Source organism: Empidonax traillii, unplaced genomic scaffold (genome assembly GCF_003031625.1).
Source record: "Empidonax traillii isolate 1590-97213 ecotype Southwest subspecies unplaced genomic scaffold, ASM303162v1 scaffold984:size454904, whole genome shotgun sequence".
Lineage (NCBI taxonomy): Eukaryota > Metazoa > Chordata > Aves > Passeriformes > Tyrannidae > Empidonax > Empidonax traillii.
In genome coordinates this window covers 19,738-39,893 of record NW_020956177.1, presented here as the reverse complement: position 1 = coordinate 39,893, position 20,156 = coordinate 19,738, and the positions used below count along the sequence as shown (strand labels likewise).

The 20,156-nt window shown below is 36.1% G+C and overlaps 1 protein-coding gene and 1 long non-coding RNA gene across 7 annotated transcripts in view; one reads left to right on the top strand and one right to left on the bottom strand.

Moving 5' to 3' along the window:
- LOC114067876 overlaps positions 1–14,230 on the top strand; it is a 30,435-nt gene extending 16,205 nt beyond the window's left edge. The window contains exons 4-7 of one of the 2 annotated variants that reach the window (XR_003573482.1): positions 5,170–5,243; positions 7,766–7,842; positions 9,338–9,400; positions 12,368–14,230. This is a non-coding gene — a long non-coding RNA (uncharacterized LOC114067876). The remainder of the gene's footprint in view (positions 1–5,169; positions 5,244–7,765; positions 7,843–9,337; positions 9,401–12,367) is intronic. The other variant, XR_003573483.1, reaches the window with a different exon arrangement.
- Positions 1–20,156, bottom strand: part of PLEKHH2 (pleckstrin homology, MyTH4 and FERM domain containing H2) — a 49,841-nt gene that overhangs the window by 11,636 nt on the left and 18,049 nt on the right. For 4 of the 5 annotated variants that reach the window (XR_003573481.1, XM_027903582.1, XM_027903583.1 and 1 more), the window contains 15 exons: positions 19,395–19,476; positions 17,410–17,592; positions 14,757–15,745; positions 13,688–13,763; positions 13,130–13,224; positions 12,356–12,500; positions 10,022–10,158; positions 8,874–8,984; positions 8,521–8,607; positions 7,839–7,997; positions 7,081–7,161; positions 4,823–5,002; positions 3,907–4,015; positions 3,696–3,808; positions 1,345–1,524 (listed from right to left, as the gene is read on the bottom strand). Coding sequence is in view for 4 of the 5 variants with exons in the window: in XM_027903582.1 (XP_027759383.1) it covers positions 1,345–1,524; positions 3,696–3,808; positions 3,907–4,015; positions 4,823–5,002; positions 7,081–7,161; positions 7,839–7,997; positions 8,521–8,607; positions 8,874–8,984; positions 10,022–10,158; positions 12,356–12,500; positions 13,130–13,224; positions 13,688–13,763; positions 14,757–15,745; positions 17,410–17,592; positions 19,395–19,476 (2,727 nt within the window). In the remaining variant the exon portion in view is untranslated. The remainder of the gene's footprint in view (positions 1–1,344; positions 1,525–3,695; positions 3,809–3,906; positions 4,016–4,822; positions 5,003–7,080; positions 7,162–7,838; positions 7,998–8,520; positions 8,608–8,873; positions 8,985–10,021; positions 10,159–12,355; positions 12,501–13,129; positions 13,225–13,687; positions 13,764–14,756; positions 15,746–17,409; positions 17,593–19,394; positions 19,477–20,156) is intronic. The other variant, XM_027903585.1, reaches the window with a different exon arrangement.

Here is a 20,156-nt window from a genome sequence, read left to right as displayed (position 1 = left end):
CACAGAGAAAAAGCTGACTGAATAAGCATGTCACCTCATTGAAAGGCCAAGGCTCTCCTTCTATTTACTTGTGTACAGCAAGTTTCTTTTGGGGCTGGAAATGGGAAAGCAGCTCAGTTTGTATAAAAAAGTTAATGCACTGGGAAAAAAATACTAAGGCTGCAAGGCCAAGCACTATGAAATGAGGAGAAGCCTGTGAAATTTGAATTCAGCTCTCCTGTTACATACATGATGAAGCAACACATAAGACATTTTCCTTCTACCAAGTAGACAGTAACTATTGAAAAAAACAATTATTCAATATTTTGGTGTATTGTTGTTGCTCAATACGTATCCATAGGCTTCACTTATTACAGACTGCTCTCATGTACCCTGGACATAGACTTACTAATATTGCAACTACTCTCACAATCCATGCTTCATATTGAAATTTAAAAATGATGTTTCTCCATCTTGATTTATCTGACTTGCCTGGTATTAAATGGAAATTTGACAGCACAGGCACAGATATTCCCTCTCATCAAATACCTGTACTTTGATGGAGGATAGCATCAAGGTATACACCACAGTACAAGCACAGGTAGGAGACTACAGAATGAATTTAGGACTTAAAAAGCTTAGTGTAAGGCTGAAAACATTTTACTGAATGCGTTAGCTCTTAAAAATCATTCCAGTGTGTTACGATTGCAACAATATATTTATCTGCATCAGAGGGAAGGCCTTGCCAGTGGTAAGAAAAGTACCAAAGAAGGACTATAGTAAGTTTAAATTCCATCAGCCATTCATAACTTCAGTGTGTGTTAATTGACACGAATGTGCTATGTCTGTTATAAAAGCTTTGTGAATGTTTTGGGATGCACAAATTGAATCACAGAATGGCTTGGGTTGGAAGGGACCTTAAAAATAATATTGTTCCAATGCCCCTGCCATAGGCAGGAACACCTTCCTCTAGACCAGGCTGCTCCAAGCTCAATTTAACCTGGCCTTGAACACTACCAGAAATGGGGCATCCACAGATTCTCTGGGCAACCTGTTCCAGTGTCTCACCACATATTGGATTAGAGGCTGTTTCTAGATAATAGGTATGTCTGTTAGTCATATTCTACTTTCTGTGGCAAGAGAAAAACATGACCATTACACAAGCCTTAATATGGTAACATTTTCTAGAACATCTCCTAGTTCTGTAGGTATTGCTCCAGTAACTAGGATATTAGCTCAGCTTTTTATCCAGTTTCAATTAAGCAGATGCTACAGAAGAGCTTAGCCTCTTTACCATTCTAAGCAGGCCGTGTAGTTCCTTTATTGCTGCTGAAATTGGTACCATTAAAATACATACTGGGTTACCTGTATTGGTCCTGCCTGGTTTTGTGGATGTCGACGTCTAGTCTGTTTAATAAGCTGGCAACAGATCTCATTTTGAAGTTCAGGATGTGTGAGGCAGATCTGCAAAGCACTTTGGGCCAAAGATACATGGTAATCAATGGCAGGAGAGTCAACTGCAGCATTTATAAACAACTGGCAGGTCTAGATATAAAATAATAAGCAAGTGAGTTTACATACAAAAAGCTCCAACAAATCTTTATGTTCTGTATAACAAAAGTGTGCTTTAATTGAAGTCACAGTAAGTCTACCAGTAGACTAAAGAAACCCTGCTGGTTCTGCAAAAAAGGGGTGAAATCAATGTAGTGAGACTTAAGATAAAAACACCTCCTAGAACCCATGCTTTTCACTCTGCATCTAATGGAGTGAACTCTTAACATGAGTTGCAGCAGTTGTCGTGGTATGCAAGTTTAAGGACATGCTGAACAAAGCTGGCCCTCTACAAGGCTTGCAAAGTCTACAGCTCTCAATGGCAGACAATGTAAAATGCTTGTGCAAGTAGTGAGAATAAGATGGCAGAATATGCATAGATAAGAAAAGCATAACTCAGAGCCATTGATTTACATCTTGGCTTTGCCTGGTATTTTTACTGTGGGTAACTCTGAACTTTCCTATCCCCAGTGCTGGCTTTCTCAGGAAAGCCATGTGTTAAGCATTTGTTGTGTTGTATTAGAAGAAAACATATGTATCACTCATTGCATTTACTCTATAAAATAGTTGATGGAATTTTCAAGGGATGTAAGGAAAAATACAAGAAATAGATGGAAGCCCAATCTATTTCTAGTCTATCTGAAAAATATGTGGATTTTCACAAAGACTAATTTTAATCAGCAATTGACTAACCGAAACATGACTTGATTTGTTTCTAAATAAATTCCTTATCTGACTTTTAAACTGATCTTTACAAAGGTTCAGTAAAGGCCATACAAGTAATCTCTTATTTATGTATTTTAGGCAAGTGTCTGTGATTTGAACTAGGTCTGAAAAGTGATTTACAAATAAATGTACATTTGTTTTTATCAAATAGGTACATTTCCTTTTAAACTTTCGTGCTGCAGGATTGCAGAAAGTAAGATGGATGTACTTCTTTAAAGTCTTTCAAACATTTCAGAGAAACCATCTGGAAAATTTGCCTACAAGTGGCCGTGACTAAACATACGATGCTTGTCTTGAATTCCTTTCTAGATCTGAACCATGAGATCAGAATTCTCCAGATATTTGACGCTTCAGGGAATTTGGTCTTTAGATTTGTTCAAGTTTTGTGGAGAAAATTCATTTATCCAAGCTCCATGCCTTCAAACTTGTAACTTCTTTCACAACATACAGAAAAAAGAACATCAAAATTTTATTTTGTCTCTGGAATAGACTTTATAGCCTGAAAGAAGGTTAATGGCATTGCAGCGTAATACTCTCACCTACCTGGCCTTTAACTGGGAAAGATGTAAGGTCTTAGTGGCAGACAAAATTTTTCAAGAAACTAGCTGTGGCTCAGCAGTTATGATCTGTTATGTGTCTCCTAGTCATAAGGCCTTTTCACTACTCCTGGGAGATATACGTATGCATATTTTTAAAGGTGTATAAAAATCTTTAAAAGTGAATTCCAAAAAATGTTGTGAAATACTTTTAATAATTTTGCTCTGGAATATTTTCTCCATATATTTATTACTGAATATCTAATCCATCTGTTAAGAATAGCTACTTCATAGGAAAATATTTTTGTTTTATTAAAAAGAGCAGTACAATCTCTGTTTTCTATCTCAATTTGAAGTAGTCTATAATTTGCTTAAACTTAAATTTTGCTTTTTCTTCTGATTTTTAAAATGTTTCCCAGATGATTTAAATGTATCTGTGACAAAAGTTTCGCCTAGTATTTTTTCCTCCAGAATTTAATGAAAGCAACAGTATTTCAGCTACAGTTTTCTGAATGCAGAGATTTGTCCATTCTCAAAGCTGGTATGTTCTTTGGAGCTATAAACTTCAAGACTAAATTTTATCATTCATGATGGCCGTGGATTTTTCTAGTAACTTGCAATTTATCAGTAACATATGAAGTAAGTAGGAAAGCCAGAAGTTGAAGCCTAAACTGCTCCTCACAACCAGAAGTGATCTCTTTACATTGGAAGTGATAGTCTTTGGTGAGATAATATGAGGCCATTCTGCTGCTGCCCATTAGTTACCTCCACTAAAAATAAAAGTAAACTTCTCTTTTCTTTTCTCTTATCTGTTGAACATTCTTAGTAAGCCAGCTAATATCCATTCTTTAGCTAAGAGTTAAAATAGTCAGTAAATAAAAAAGGCATCTGCTATGGTTTTACCTTAAATAATTTAATTGCCTCAGTTTGCAAGGCTTCTGATGGCAATGTTGTAAGAGGGGAAGTAATTCCTTCTTTGCTATGGCAAAGGGTAGGATGTCTCCAAATCTGAGAAGCTAAAAGGATAAAAAGGTTTTGCAATTAATTCAGTACATAAGTACACTCAGTAAATAAGCAGTGGAAGATCAGTACGTTGAAATGAAAACAAACTTACTGGCATCACCTTCCACATTTAATAATTTGCAAAGAAGTTGTTCAAACTCAGATCCAACATTTACACTGGTACTTCCAGCTGCAACTGTCAGATGATAAAGCCATGTGTCCTAAATCAGAAAAACACAGCAGTTCATTGTTGGAAGGAGCTGCTTCATCAGGATTTTGCTCTCAACTTCAAACACTACCATGTGCTCCTTTTGAAGCCCAAAGGAGTTTGCCCTTTGTTGAATGCACACGTATTCATGGTCTCTCTGTTACAAACATTAAGCAAGGAAGACTGGACAGGGCGCTCTTTGTAAGTTTTTACCCTCAGAAATCACGTCTAATTATCAGAGCATTCTTCCTTTCCTCTTCCAAAATCTTACGTAAGTGTCTTTTTTATCACTGCCAGATCCCGCTAACCTGGGATATCTCGCTATCTGGCTGGGATAAGGCCAGAAAGCAAAACAAGATTAGTTGAGAACAATGAAGCAATGATAATAAAAATGGTTTTAACCACACCTCTCATTGCTCCTTCACTTAAGTAGGGCAGTCTTTGCTACTGTTAATCTTTTCAGTGAATATGGATACAAGCACCCTAAAACCTCTCAAAAAGGACAGATACAGGTCTGCTACAAGTTAGTGTATGTGAGCAAAATTCTCCAGTTACAGCATATATGATATTCTGCACCATCTACTTATATAGGCAGCCTGCTTATTTTTGTCTATTGTAACAAGGCTTACCTACAGCAGCATTGATTTACAGACAAACTTTGATCGACGTTAAAAAAGCAGAGCCTTCTCCTTGCTTATTATATCAAACTACAAGCCAGATAACTTGTAGATCCCCTTCTTCCTCCTCAAGAAATATTCATATCACAGCACCACACCCATGAATGTGTTACTGAAACTCAATAAAAATGTCCATTTGGTACCTTCTCGTGTTTGGATCCTATAAGAAGATAAGTGGGTCCTTGGTCTTTGGGGTGGATAACAACAGTGTAATGAGTTGATAATAAACTGCGACCACTAGCTTCATAGTCTTCATCAGAATCACAGGATCTATCAACTTCTTCCACCTTTGCCTCAAAAAGCTTGATTTGGCCAAGAGGAAACTAAAAGCAAATATCAGAAGTGGTGAGAGAGGTAATACTTCAGTGCACTCTGATTTTATATTACATATTATTGTATTTATTATTATACACAATTTTTTTCTTATTCTGCAAATAGAAGGAAAACCATGAACTACCATCAATACTCATTTGTATTTGTTTATTTTCAGTTTTGCCCAGGAATGTCAGATATGCCATCTATTGCAGAGAGCAAAAGGAGAGCAACAAGTGCCAAAGTCTGAAGGTGAGATTTTCAAAAATTTTTTTTCTGCCTCTGTATATAAGTAATGCAGTAAATGTCTGTTAGGGTGAGAGAAGTCATTCTTCAGAGTTTCCAGACCTGGTTCCAAGCAAAAATTCCCTGCATGAAGCCTAGAACTTTAATTATTATCTTGTTATTTCAGAGGGCAGTAACGTATTATTGATGTATCTGTTTTGTTCATGCTATAAATTCAGAAAGCAAATTTTTTGTGTGGTAGACCTTCCAGTTGGTTTCATTCTCCAGTCTGACAGATCACAGTACTTCAGTGTTGAGTTGTTTATGTAGTTTGCATCATTTATTAGGAAATGTACGTTAAAAAGCCATTCAAGACGAAATCCTCACAGAAGTAATTATTTCATAGCCATTAACAAGAGGAAGTGACAACAAACATAAATACAGCATGAAACCTTCACAACTGGGTGACAGTACTGCCGGAGGCTGACAGTCTTACTGGCTACTTTATTCAAAGCTCCCTCCTTTCTCACAGCCCCACTGTTCTTTCTCTAGCCGTTCAGACATGAGGATGTTCAAAAGAATGTTATTTATTGGTGCAGTGAAGAAGCATTGGTTACTGAAGTAAGTTGTCTTGAAACCACAGCAGCAGTGAAAAGTAGATGAGGCTTCTCAAAAATATTCTTTAAAAACTGAAAATCCCATACTGGAGAGTAGCTGGCAAGTTTGACTCAGTCAGAGGTGGGATTCTTGAACAGTGATTTACTACAATGAGCTGTTGATAACACTGTCATTTGAAGAAAGCATCACACAGTGCTGGCCCTTTGCTCCAGTGCCTTCACTAGTGAGGATTAAAGATGCATGTGGTGATTTGTGTTTTCTGTAGTGCTTCTGAAGCATTCAACTTTTTGAACAAGATAAGATTCTGAGAAGCAAAAGATATCATTTCACATGGAAGTAATCAAGATTGATTTATTCACCAAGTTTAACTAAAACACAGTTGGCTCATTTTTTAATTTGAATTCCATTTTGAAAGGATGCCTTTTAAATGGACTTTGTTACTGTATTAACCACTGCAGATTGTGTAATTTATTTCTGCATGGACACATTCAGCTACAGAAAGTATGTTCTTAATTAGCAAATTGTTGAACATTAGAAATTAACTAGCCTTGGGAATTTTTCATACGTATTTTGCTTACAAAAGCTACATCCTTATTTTATTACAAGTTAGCAAATTAGTTTCAATTTTACTTTAAAAGGGCAGCCAAACTTCTACCAAATGTGAGGGAAATTCACAAGAATACAGCAAAATTCTTAAATGCTTCTAAAGGGCACGCTATAATCCCAAAATCTTCAATGGTAAAAATGTGTAAATTCAGATACTTTAAAAACAGAGACTTATTCATAGGAGAAATTGTGAGTTAATTTTAATGTCCCTTTAGAGATTAGAGATTCTAGATTAATACTCTAGCCAGGTGATTCCTGACTCCCGTATTACATTGTTTTATTTTAAAAAAATGTTTTGATGTATGGTTACTGCTATCTTTTGCATATAGTTCTTGAAATAAGGTTTAGTTGAATGTTTAAAAATGGCTAGAAATGGAAAGGATGACAAAGGGAATAAGTAGCTCTACATAAAAACTAATAATTACTGGCTCCATTGTGATTGTTTGCTTAAGACAGAAGTTAAAAAATGAAAATTTCTGGGTATTTTTTTAACTGTTAGTTATAATGGATTAGTAGCAGTTAGGTAGGAACCTTCCAAGTTGACAATCTGTGGACAATGCCTTGGGCAACTGTACCTTAATAAAGCAGTAAGTTACTGTTTAAAGTCTACATTCATTGAAAAAACAAGTAAGGGACCTACCTTGTCTTCTTGATTACGGAAATAATACAGGATTTTTCCAACAAGGGTACACCAAACTCTCTTGGAATATCCATGTTTCACCTGTGATTACAGAACATTAGGAACAAGCACAGCCAGAAAAACAGACTAGTTTTCACCACCTCTGAACTTTGGCAGTATTGGGAATAAATGCCTTGGTTCAAATTCTTTCCCCTATTCCTAGACAAAAAATTAAAACTTCATAATTCTATTAAGGGCATAAGAATTGAAGCATTAGATGAAATGCTCATCTAAAACCTCGTAAGGTCAGTGTTTTTCATGTGACTTTGAATCAGACCTAAATTAATGGAAGCTAAGGAAATAGAATAATTGAAAGAAATAAAGTTTCTTTTCATTCAATATTCGTATTAACTTGAAATAATCTGTCGCAGTGAGTAATACAGGAAAAGAGAGTACTTCACTGAAATCAGGTTGGTCAATTAGCAACTGAAACATATGCTGAACTAGGATACCACTGGAGTGCAAATGGAGAGCTCAACACAGGAACTAATGACTTAAAACCAAAAATCAAATCAAATCAAGCAACTAGAAAAAAAAAAAAAATTGCCCCGAGTAGGTGAGTGGGTAGTCCTTCTGGATTGTTCACACTGTAAAATACTGAGGAAGCAAATACATGTCTGTTTTACTTGTATTTGTTTTATTGTAGGGTCATTCTCATCTGGCTGTTGTTATTAAAAAATATGGAATAAAGCAGGTTGGGGGAAGAAGAATTTTCCTACCTTTGTAAGTAATCCTTTCATGGTTGGCTTGATTTCGGACTTTATGAAGAGTGGGCTGGCAGCCTGTATTTTAAGAACGTTCTGTAGTACTTTGATCCATTCTTCTAAGATGTTGGGAGAATCTGCAGTCAGGTAGTATGTTCGTTTTTCTGTGGTCAGCTATGTAGTAACAGAAGAGTCTTGAGCTTCAAGAACTTTATACGTTCAGCCCCACAGTGCGGGGGTTGTAACATATACTACCCAATGTAGTTCCACAGCTTTGAGGGGTTCATTTTCCCCAAAGCAGTTTTCATTAATTCCATAGCCAGGCAGAAACATTCCATAGCCAGGCAGAGCAGACAGACCCTTTCTAAGTCTTTATCTGAAAAGTTCCAGGATACCAAGTTGAGAAAACTCAATTTTATCTCCTTTCAGATAAACGACTTCTCTCAACCTCAATGGCTGGCCCCAAAACTACTCTCCTTATTTCTATCTCATATGTGATGACTGACCTTTGTAGCAATACAAACAAGACTCCATGGCCTTGTTATATTTTCTGTAACTGAAATGATTCTTTGGTTTCAAACAAAGGGCACTTATTACTGAATTCCAAGTCCACACTTGGACTTCCAGTACAATAGAGACTGGAATAACGAGTTCAGGGATGGAGGGAACGCCAAAAACAGAGGAGAAAAGAAGGCACCTGAATTGTTTGTTTTCCATCACCCCTTTCAATATGGCTAGATGCATTTAGCTCAATTTGACCTTGAGGTTTTCGAATGACATCACTCTGTAGGGAAAGAATGGAAAAAGAGTATTTTAAACCTACCAACAAATAGCAATAAATAGTTATACAACTCGTTTAAACATTAATCTGGATAAATAGTTCCTAGTTAAGCATTGAGTACCTTGTACACCTCTTGAGGAAATGAGTCCTGGATCACTCTCTAACAGCTCAGACACCAGAAATGTATCTTGTATCGTTTCCTTCTAGCAGTCCTATATTCTCAGTAAAAAAATCTAACTTAAAACAGCAGATAAGTTACACATACTTACTGGGGATTTGTAATATAGTAATTCGCCTCCTTTAAGCACAAACCACCGTCGTTTCCAGGTCTTTACTTTACCACCCATTTTTAACAGATATCCAGATTTTTCCAAAGGCTCCTGATTGTTTAGAAGGTAGATAAAAAGTAGTTAGACACACATATATACCTATATCCTCAGAAATATTTAAAAATACAAACACAGATATATTAATGACTTAAAAGAATGTTAAATAATAATTACAGTACATGATGAGACTTTTAGTCCAACAAAAAAATTTTTACAAGCATCAGTTAACACAAATGCCATGCACATAGGGTAACTATCCCTATTTATAGTTATAGTAGATGAAGGAGAATGATTTGCCCCAAACTATATAAAAGAATGATGATTTCTGATTTTACTTTCTAATTATTTATATTAAACAAGGAAAAAAATGCATATAAAATAAATTTTTTTTTCCCCAACTTCAGGGCCTAACCTACAGACCACATAAAGGGCACTGCAATTCAGAGGTCCTCACAGACAAACTTTTAGTGTGTACACCTGTAGAACAGAGCTCATAGTTTTTCCTCTGTGAAGAAAGCTTAAAATAATTTTCATCACCAGGCAGTCAATATGCTTGTATGCTAACTACTAACAGAAACAATTTAAAAACTCCTGAGGACTGACCAATACCCCATAATGGTTTGGTTTCCTTGACCTATCCTTGCATATTATGCTACTTATGATTTGATGTGTAAAGTTTTCCCTGAATGAGGAAAATATAGATTATTACTGTACACAGATTTCCACTTATAACTTCACCTCCTTCTTGGAATGCTCTTCTACTTCTCTGAATATTCAAATAATAATTTTAATCTGCTTTTAGTTTTTCATGTGCAATCTGATACTAGACCTGGTTCCAAGAAAGGAAATCTTAAATACTTTGAATTCTTTTCTGGAGTTGTCGACCTATTTTCCTTTATTATATAGAAAGCTCACAATTACCCTCCATTTTCCTTCAATAATTACAGTTTTATACGGTTGACTTATTGTTGGTGTATTTTGCTATTTGTACTCATAAGGCAGTCTGTGAGTCAGCAAGATTGAATATAAAGACATAAATATACATACAGCACCACAGGTGGACTTCTTCATAGAACTTCAGTACTCACATTTTTTCCATTATCACTAGATGAGGACGAGGTCTTAGGAAGTTTCTGCTCTGGCTCTGAATAGTCTGTATCTACTGAATATGCATCTGGAGGAATAGCATAGTCACTTTCCGAGGTCACAGAAGACAGAGATGCACCTGCGGTAAAAGAAGAAAGGTAATTCTTTATGTATTTTTTATTACACTAGAAACAACTGAGGTCAGAACACCCATGCAGAAAGAATATCTGAATAGAATCTGCTGACAAACATAAGTATCAACATAAATCTATCAGGAACCAAGGACTTTTTAAAATATCAGCGTACTGAACTATTACCACAGTGCTAATATCTGATTCTCATTCATAATTAAACAGTTTAAGTCCCTTGTGAATGAAATAACAAATAAATGTCTTCTATATATTATGATCTTCTGTTATATTTCCACAGCTTTTTTAAGGGGGGAGTTAGTGCCATGCATCATACTGAATCTCTAGAAAATGAAAACAGGATCTTTAATTAAACTAAGCAGCTTTTCCCCCTCCCATTTCTATCATTTGCTCTAGTATCTGGATTTCTCACACAACTGCTTGCATACTAAAAAGCCAAGCTCAAGATCTGTGTTGAAGCTGTAGGTGACTGTATTTTGCAATAAGTATGAATTTTTATACTGAGATTTTCTCAAAAACTTGAATTCCAGATTTCAGGTGGTTTTTAGAGTTTATTAGCTTTAATGTTGAAAAAAATGCACACTGTTTTCAATTCTAGTGAACCAGCAATACAAGGTCAAACCTCTCCCTCACTCTTCACAGAAATATTTTCATACATGTGAATATGTACTTTTGTAAGGACTAGTGTTTTTACTCTGCAAGGTTATACTCTCCAAGATTGAAATGAAGAAGCCTTGTTTCCTTTGTTTCATTAATTTCCAAACTAATTTGCCAATTTTATTTTAAAAACAAGGCGCTTTTCTCATTTATTGCTTTGTAAGCACCTGCGCTGTCAGAGTAGGTACTTCTCATGTAGGATCTTTAATAACAAAAGTGCAGCAAGTTAATTATGCTTCTGGTGAAATGTGAAATGACTGCCTAGAATTTTAAACAATGTGATCTCAACAAAAATAAGTACATATATGTTTTGTGGTTAAGAACAGTTTCCACACGTGAAACAATGAAAGGACAGTTTTATGGGAAGTAAGCATGAACAAAAGGAATGGTTCCATTTTACAGGCATGGATATAAATTGTAGGTGAAACCAGATTTTAAATTACCCGATTTGGCTTTCCTGTTGTGTGAGCACGTAACATGAGATGTGTCTGCAGCCATGGCACTGGTTTTCACTCAGCAAGATGGAGCTGCTGAGAAGCAGGAACTATGGGTCCTTTTCAGATTAATGCAGCAAAAGTTTAACTGCATCACTGGAAACAGGACTGGAGTCCACTTGTGGCTGGCACTGGAAAACACCAGCTGGACCAGCAGCTGGCTCTGTCAGTCTGCTCCAGGCTGGATGAATGGAGCTCCTGCTAACTGGGATTTTAATGTGTATAACAGAGACTACTAAGTCATGTTATTTTGCATTTTTATAATGGAGGGTCTAACACTTGGCCTCACTGGAATCTTAGTCTCCCTTGATTCACCCAGTGAAGAAATACTTGCAGGGATATAACACTGATAATGTCACCCCATGAGGAAGCACTTCTATCTTTCAATGTTATGAAGCACATTATTTTCATTCTGCAGATGGAAAACACACAGTTACCTAGAACTGTGCGATTTGTCTTCCACAAAACAGAGGACATTACTGGATTCAAGTGTTTTAACTAAATTTTTGCACAGGACCTTGAGACAATCACTATAAAAATGGAAGAAGTCTCTTACAACATGAAGTGACAGAACTAAATAATTTGATAAGGAAACTTTTCCACCTGCTTTCTGATCACATGCAAATTGTTTTATAAACTTGAATATATATGGGATTTTTTTTCTGATGGTGATTAGGTTTTTTCTACATAATTTTTACTTATCTACAGTAAATATCACAGGAAGTCCTTGCCATGACAGAGTATAGATAGAATGGTGTTCCTTGCTTTAAATGTTCAAGTTACTTTTCCCCCAACAACAGCCAGCTAACAGATTAATGCCTTAAAAGACATCTATAATAACAGCAATAAAAAAGCGCCATGTGTAACAGTCCTTTCTCCTGCTTGAATATTAGATCTAGGCTTGGAGAGCTGAGATAAAAGCCTAAACTTAAGATGCCCACACTGTTTAAGGAAGAAATCAGTTTCTAAGAAAATCACATAAACTGCCTAGTTTTCCAAACTTCCCAGAAATTCCTTTTCTTATGGTTTTGACTACCTCGTTTCATAGCCCGAGGACTGCCTGGACCACTTCTGCTTCGAGAATCAGACTCAGAAGTCCTTGAGCTGGACCGAGAGCTGTCTTCTTCCTCTGATCCTGATGATTCATCTATAAATGGGCTGTTGCTTATTTGAGTTGCTTTCTGCACAAATGAACACAACATTCTTTGATACCTTGCATAAAGGCTATCAGTCATTTCCTTCATACTGTGTCAGAGCTCTGTTGGCTTCATAATATTCAAAGCTGTTTCTTGCTTGGGTTGTGAGTTTTGGCACACAAATACTAACATGAAACTGAATTCCCTCTGCCCTCTGTATACTCAAACACACCCACACTTTAAAACAGAAACCTGAGGTAGCTCAAGGCATGGGTCTTTCCAAATCACAAAAGACTGTCAGAAACAAACAATGCTGCGATTACTTACTGCTGGTTTTGTGACTACAAACAGCTTTGGCACTGACACAAAGAATTTCTACATACACATGCTTTTAATTATGACATTGAACACCATGTGGTTCTGTTTAATAATTAACAAGCCTTTGGAAAAAATCAGCAAGGAACCTAAGAAGAACTGACCTAGGCTAGTAACATTTCATAAGCAGTATTTTTTTCCCCAGCTATTTGACATTTCTATTACTTCTGGGGTTCTGTGATCTCTAAACATCAATGTACAACATATTTGGCATGGTAGTATCAAATGTAAAACAGTAAGTTCCTGGATATGAAGCCTCATGGTATTTAAATATTTCCTTTAAACAGTAATACAGTTACCCCTTTCAAAGTGGTATAGACAGGAGTGGTCATGTTCTTATATATCAGGGATGTATATAATCCGGATATGGAGCATGAAGTTAGTGAAACAGCACCTAAAAAAGCAACATATTCTATAAATTACCTTCTTAATTTACTCCTCAATTAACCAAATTCAAATGTGATTTTTTTTGGTGTTAACTGCTATAAAAAGCAAACTAACTCCCAAACTGTTTTAGATGGGAGATTTATAACCTTTTAAAATTTACAATGGTTTTAAGAAGCATAAATAAAACTGCAGTAATGAGCACTATTCCTTTTTGAATTGGAAGTATAAGCTCTTACCTTGGTACCTCGTATAGAATATTCAAAAGAATTGCAAAGTAAAGTGGAGTGAACAATGCACAAATTCAGCACAAAATCAAGAGGTAAGGTAGACTATGGAAAGATAACCAATAATCTAGGTTTTAAATAACTGATAACTAAATCTTCATAAAATTATTTTAGAAGTCCTTGCTTACACATCAACATAAGAATAGGATTTTTTTTGATGAGACAATGAACAACTAAACCACTTACTTTTATTACGAGATTCCAGGGTCAAAGCTTCAGACATCCTTAAACCAGATTTGGCTACAGCATAAATTCTGCTTTCCTATACAAGCAGAATGGATTTGATGGTACATAATTAAAACACAACAAATACTTTTCTTCTGTTTAGCCTCCTAGTCTTTGTGTTAGTGCAACTATATGCTAAAATGGGTCACAGAATGACAGCAGCTGAAAAATGCATCCTTCTTTTATATGCCATACCCATCATATTCATAGTCTGTTTCAACATTTTTCATACAATGCTTGCCCTGTAGGTAACTTAGTTTTAAAAATACTATTATCAGGTGCCAAGGAAGCTATAGTAAGAATGTTTTTTAATGGAAGATTGCGAGTTAAGAACAGAGAAATGCCATTAAAAGACAGTTTTTCAATCATTTTGTGTTAGAAGACTACAATAAGAAAATCTGTAAAGAAAAAAATGCACTAAAATATATACATAGAAAAGCTGTTACATTAATGCATTATTCATCTCTGAATCATTAATAAATCTCTGACACTGGAACCGCAGAATCAGTGAGTCTTGACACGGTTAATTTTGGATTTTCTGTAAGGCTTATTCATATCTATTTTAATATCCTGACTGATGGCTTTAAAATTTTATGTGGAAACGTGATCAATAACTTCTGTAATCTGTAGCTGTCTTCTGTCGCCTTGATTGTCTAGATTGTGAGTCATAGAGTGGTTACAGTGACACCAGCATTCCTAGGCTGTGTTGGCATTCAGATAAATAAGTAAATGCAGTCACAAGCATTACATCCTTTGATACACTCACTCAAAAGGACATATGCAACTTAGATGTGATGTGAAAATATTGGTCTTATGTACAAAACAGTGACTGTCTTTTTCAATGGCAGAAATAGTGTGCTTAAAATAAAACGTGCTTCTGAGTTTGTGGTGTTATTTCCGCTTAAGGTTAACACCCAGTCTTGTCATTAAACAGAGAATAAGAAAAATATGAGGCAATAAAAATCATACAAGAGAGGCATGAAAATAAGTTAGCTTCATCAGTAGGAAAAATATCCATAATCACACTTACCCAGGAAGGAAATCGATGTAATGGAGGGGTTGGAGGTTTGTTGCTAGCACCCTTTTTTGTCATTTCACAAGGTTCCTGGACTTCAGCATTTTGTGCTTCAGTGCAGTCATAAGTAAACACTCCTTCATCACAGCCAATCTCCATTTTCTCTAAAATATCAGTATCTTCTCCATCCACCAGATCTATGTCTGTTTCCTGAGGTCTCCATGGACGTATCATGCTTATGGCATTTCTATTTCTACCAAACATTCTGTCAGAACTCAGCTGGGGCTGGCTTAGGTGTTTCTTTGCTAACGCTGAATTTAGACTAAAAACATTAGGAGTCCGTAACTTTGGAGGTGGCAAATTTGAGGGAGAATTTGATGGAGCTGTGCATTGAGAACCTGCAGAAGGTGCTAGAATTGGGTGTCTGGGTGTCAGAGCAGGGGTTAAAATTGGACTTGGGGTATTTGCTTCACTGGATGAGGATGAATAATCTAGCCTCTGAGATTGAAATTTCTTATTTAGTTCATCTGAAGAACTATCTTGGTCTTTCTTTTTACTTGTGAAGTCAGAGTTGCACTTTCCAACCAGATTGTTCTGGCCTTTTCTTTGGGATCCTTGCTGCCAGGAGTATAACTTCTTTTGCTGAGTCCTCTTAACACCAAAACTCTCTTCTTCAAATAGAGAACTACTGTCATCAGATGCTGTCAAATACATTTCACTTCCCACTCTACTGTACCTTGCATTCTCTTCAGATGTGTGGCTCGAAAGAGTCGATGCACTCCTGGATTTCAGTCCTTTATTGTCTCCTCCATCCTCATCTGAGCTCCAGTCACTCCCGGTAGTGCACGAGTTCTTTGACATGTCGCTGTCTATATCTTTGGATGAACAGCTTGTTCTCACATTTTTGTTCTGCTCTGAACCAGAGGAACTTTGTTGCAATGACTTCTGACCTTTATTTGTCTCATGTGCAGGACTATCAAAGGTAGTTTCCAGGATATCCTTCTCTAGAGGAGAAATATAATGAACATGAGAAAATTACTTTAGCAAACTTAACTGATAAAGGGTTTTGTCGTCATGCCTGAGAATAGTAAGTAGGTAATAACTTCAAATGTGTAAGCATATTCAAGACTTTTAATACTGTAAATAATAAACATTAAGAACATTTTTTTAATGTAACTGAAGTTGCAATTATGTTTGCCAAAAAAATGTTCAGTTCTAGCTGAACTAAAAATGGCAATAAATGTAAAAATAAGCAGACTGGAGTCATATATTAAAGTAAACCAAAAATGGATGAAAACAAACAAGCAAACAAAACCCAACAAAAAGCCAAAGACTTAAAAGGGCATACGAATTTAGCTTCCTTAAATCTAAGGAAAATTAAAATTTAACAAAAGTTAGAAAAGATTTTCATTACCAAATTGAGTATTCTGAGCATTTCTACAGTACGTATCCACATAAATTTCTTCTGCAAGCTATTATTGTATTCCCAGTGGTGACTGCTTAGGATATACAAGAGAGGCTCATGGAAAATACTTAAGGAAAGACGCTGTATTAAAAATAGCTTTGTTTCTGCTGTTCACTTTTACCTGGTTTTGCAAGAGAGAGCTATAGCTTGCAACGTGTTAGTAAGGCCTGCATACTCCCAAGTTAAAAGAGATGCAAGAACAAGGGTTTTTCTACACAGACACTTGGGAAGGTTAATATTAAATACCTGGATGAAGTTAAATTGATTGGGTAATATTTTGATTTAGTCCACTTTAAAGTAATGAAGTCCCCAAAGTTGATCTGTTTCCATCTAGGCAGACCTAAGGTTCTATTTTTTATCCTTTTGCTTAAAAAAATTACTCTTACTTCAATTCCCTCATCTATAAAAATGTAAATAATAATACATAGCCACCTTTATAATTAACTTGGTGTAATACAAATACACAAAATATTCAGTTTCTGATTTTCTATAGACCTCAACTTGCCATTTTAGATACCACGACTAACTGTGGAGAAAATACCGAGGTCAGAAATAGTACTGTGGGATTCAAGCAAAGGATCAGAGCAACAGTCTCCTTCCTGAGCTTTTGTTTTCTTAAGGAAAGTAGCAAACTGCAATGGACTTGCTCATGCCTGCAACAGCATGACAGCATGCCAATGGCAGTACCATACATCAGGGTTTGTCAGGGAAATTGTGTGAACTGATCTCCTTCTTCGGACAGGAAACACTGCTGCTCTTTTCAGTCACATTGCTGAAAAATTACTGAGTTGACCTTGTTGAGTCAGGGCATAAAATGAACACTGTGACAGCAGTGATAGCATAGCAAAAACATACAGAAATTGGATTTAGGTGAGACTCTGCCCTACCCAGGCATAAACACATAACAGCTCTGCCTGGGGGACTGGCAGCTATAAACTCCTTATGCTACTAGGGAGCAAACCTGAGCCAAGACAAAGTCTTCCCTTTGCAGCCAAAGCACCCATCAGTCACTGTGTGCTGCCAAATAACGTATCAGTGGCATTACAAAGACTCTAGTGCTCAACAGGATTTCTTCCTAGTAATAGAAGGGTAGCACTGAAGGAGAGAGAGTGCTGTTAGGCACTTGGAAAACAGCTGGTTTGGATACACTGACATAGTTGCAGATTTCAGTTTTCCATTTGTGTCAGATTGGTGACGAAGTACCTGGCATGGTTTTGCCTTCAGTGTAGTCTGGCTTTTTAGACGAAGACTTGCTTATTTCTTCAAACTTAGAAGATGGTTGAGGACTTCTTGCTCTATTTGAAAAGCATCCAAAAGTCAAACTGCTTAGTCGCTGACAATCTCCAGGTTTTTGTGTTGAAGTAACAGATTTCTTGCCAGTAGCTTCTGAAGAACAGTAATTCAGAAATCGTGTGTTAATGGGATACAACAAGCTATTCTACTGCTCTCTTTGCAGTGCAAAGTTGTTTTAAGGTAACTAAAATTTAGTAAAAAATATAATAAAAATTTATTATAGGAATAAAAATATATCTGATAACTCCCCATATCAAAAGAAACCCAGAGCTACGTTTCTAGTTCTTAAAATTTGATTTTAACATAGGAAGAAAAAAAAAACCCAAACAATTCCACAGTGTTAAGATATAAACCACACACTTAATACAGAAAGAAAACATAGTGGAAATACCTGATTTTATTCTCCTATGACTGAAATTAAATGTAGGGGTTGTTCTGTGATATCTAATTTGGAAAAGACTGTAGAACAATAGTATTAAGATATGTGATGGCCTTCCCTTTAGATTAAAATATTAAGAGAATCTGTAATAGGTGCTACAGCAAATATACAAGAGTAAGTTCCTAGGCTTAGAAGGAAACGTGGAGGAAATGTTCAAGAGATAGTGAAAGCATAAATTGGTGAACTGTCTCAAAACTATGAAATCTGTCCGTAGGGACATCTATTCTGCCTGAAACTGATATTAAACAACGCTGTCCATTCCTGCTCATAAAAATCCCTGTGGCAGATCCAGGAACAAAAGGCCCTTACACTACCTGTAAACTGCTTAAAACAGTATATAATTTATAGCCTGTCACCCACATGGACATTGCAAATAGCAATAAATTTCTTAATATTTTTGAGTAACTGTTCAGTAACTGTGTGTTGAAAACCAGCTAACAATTTCCTAGGGTCTCAAAAAGCCTTTGAACGGATCTCTCAGAAGAGAATGACTGAAGCTGTAAAGTGCTGAAGTGTACAGAATTGCTACTGATCCACAAAATAGCAAAGAAGCAAAACAGTCCAGTTTCTCTGTTAAAGGAAAGGTGCAACTTAGTTTAAAAGCTTCATATTGTATATGTATGTATTTTATAAATATTTAAATTTTCATATATTATGCATATTATGTGTGCATACATACACATATCTGCATATGTTTCTAAATATCTGTGTATTTACATGCATACATGAGATACATTATCAAGATATGAGGGCTGGGTAGCAAACTAAGAAAATTTTCAGATTATAGTAAATTGTCAGATCAATCAAGTATGGAGAGGCCTGTGTGAACCTTCAGACAGACTTAAGGAAGTTGGTGAACAGGCAGCACGGTGGCAAATAAAATTCAAATCTGATTGAACTCAGATTCAATGTGAAATAATGCTCTGTGGAGGGGATATTCCTCTTTCTTCTGTTTACATTTTATGATTTTTAAATTTACTATATCTACTTGAGGAGGAACTTGGTAATACTGTGGCTGAATTAAGATTTTGGATCACTGTAATCAAACGCAGTAATTAGAAGAATGTGATTAGTTCTGATTCCCAACTGACCATTTGCTAGGAAAAGCAGATGCAGACTGACATTCATGTATTCCTTAACAGTGATAAGACCACCTGGCTATAAAGAAGTGAAAGCAAAGATCTGACATTAATCCAGTAAAATCTTACTACTTGCAGAACCTCTTAAATTACAGAGATATCCGTTCACCCAACAAAAAACGGTTGGGGCTTGTCTGGTGTCTTTTCAATAAAAAAATTAATTATTTCTTCCTAACACCTTCATCATGTCAATTCATAGTATCTAAAATCTTCGTGTTTTCACAGAGTATCTTCAGTCATGTAGATGCACAGATTAACAGGGAATAGAAAGAAGTATGCCATAGAGAGAGAAGTTTTTAAGAGATTTGTACATTTACCTTGCAGTTTAGATTGTACAGTTTTCATCTCTTTGGTTTGCTTTTGGTTGATCAAGCGAAGGTTCTGATTTTCCACCTCTAACTAAAAGCATATAAATGTAATCTCATCCATCGGTGAAACAATGTTTAAAGTCATTACACTGTTTAGATTTTCTCTGAATCTGCCTATGTCAGGACAGAACTAGTTCAAATAGTAACCTTCTATCTGCTACTTCTCTTAATGCCAGTCTAGGCATTTGTTTATTCCGAACAGTGAAATTCCCTGCAATGATTATTTGCTCAACTTCTGTTAAAATCATTCCCACAACCAAGCAAACCCAAGACTCCTTTAAAAATCCTTAATAAATAAGACAAAAGTCTGCACTGGAATTTTTAATAAAAGCTGAGGGCTAGAATTGCAAACTTCTGTGCCACTTGGCAAACCCAAGAGCAAGCAAAGGAATTAGAGGGAACGATGGTTCTAATGCCTCCTACCATCCCACAGAAAAAATTAAAAAAAAAAAAAAGAAGCCAATAAACTTTATACAGAGCAAAAGTCTTTCTAAAGGAATTTAAACCCAACAATGCATTGCTGCAGCCCACTAGTGGGAGGCAGAAGATGTTGATTCAAACTCCTGCTTCAAATTAGGCAGAGACTTGAATCTCAGTATCCCCTATGACACAGAGGGGAACCATCAATTCCACTTCCCACTGAGTGACAGTCACATATGTGAAACCAGCTTGAGATTCTCCATGTTTCAAACTAAGTAAATAGTTTGAGTC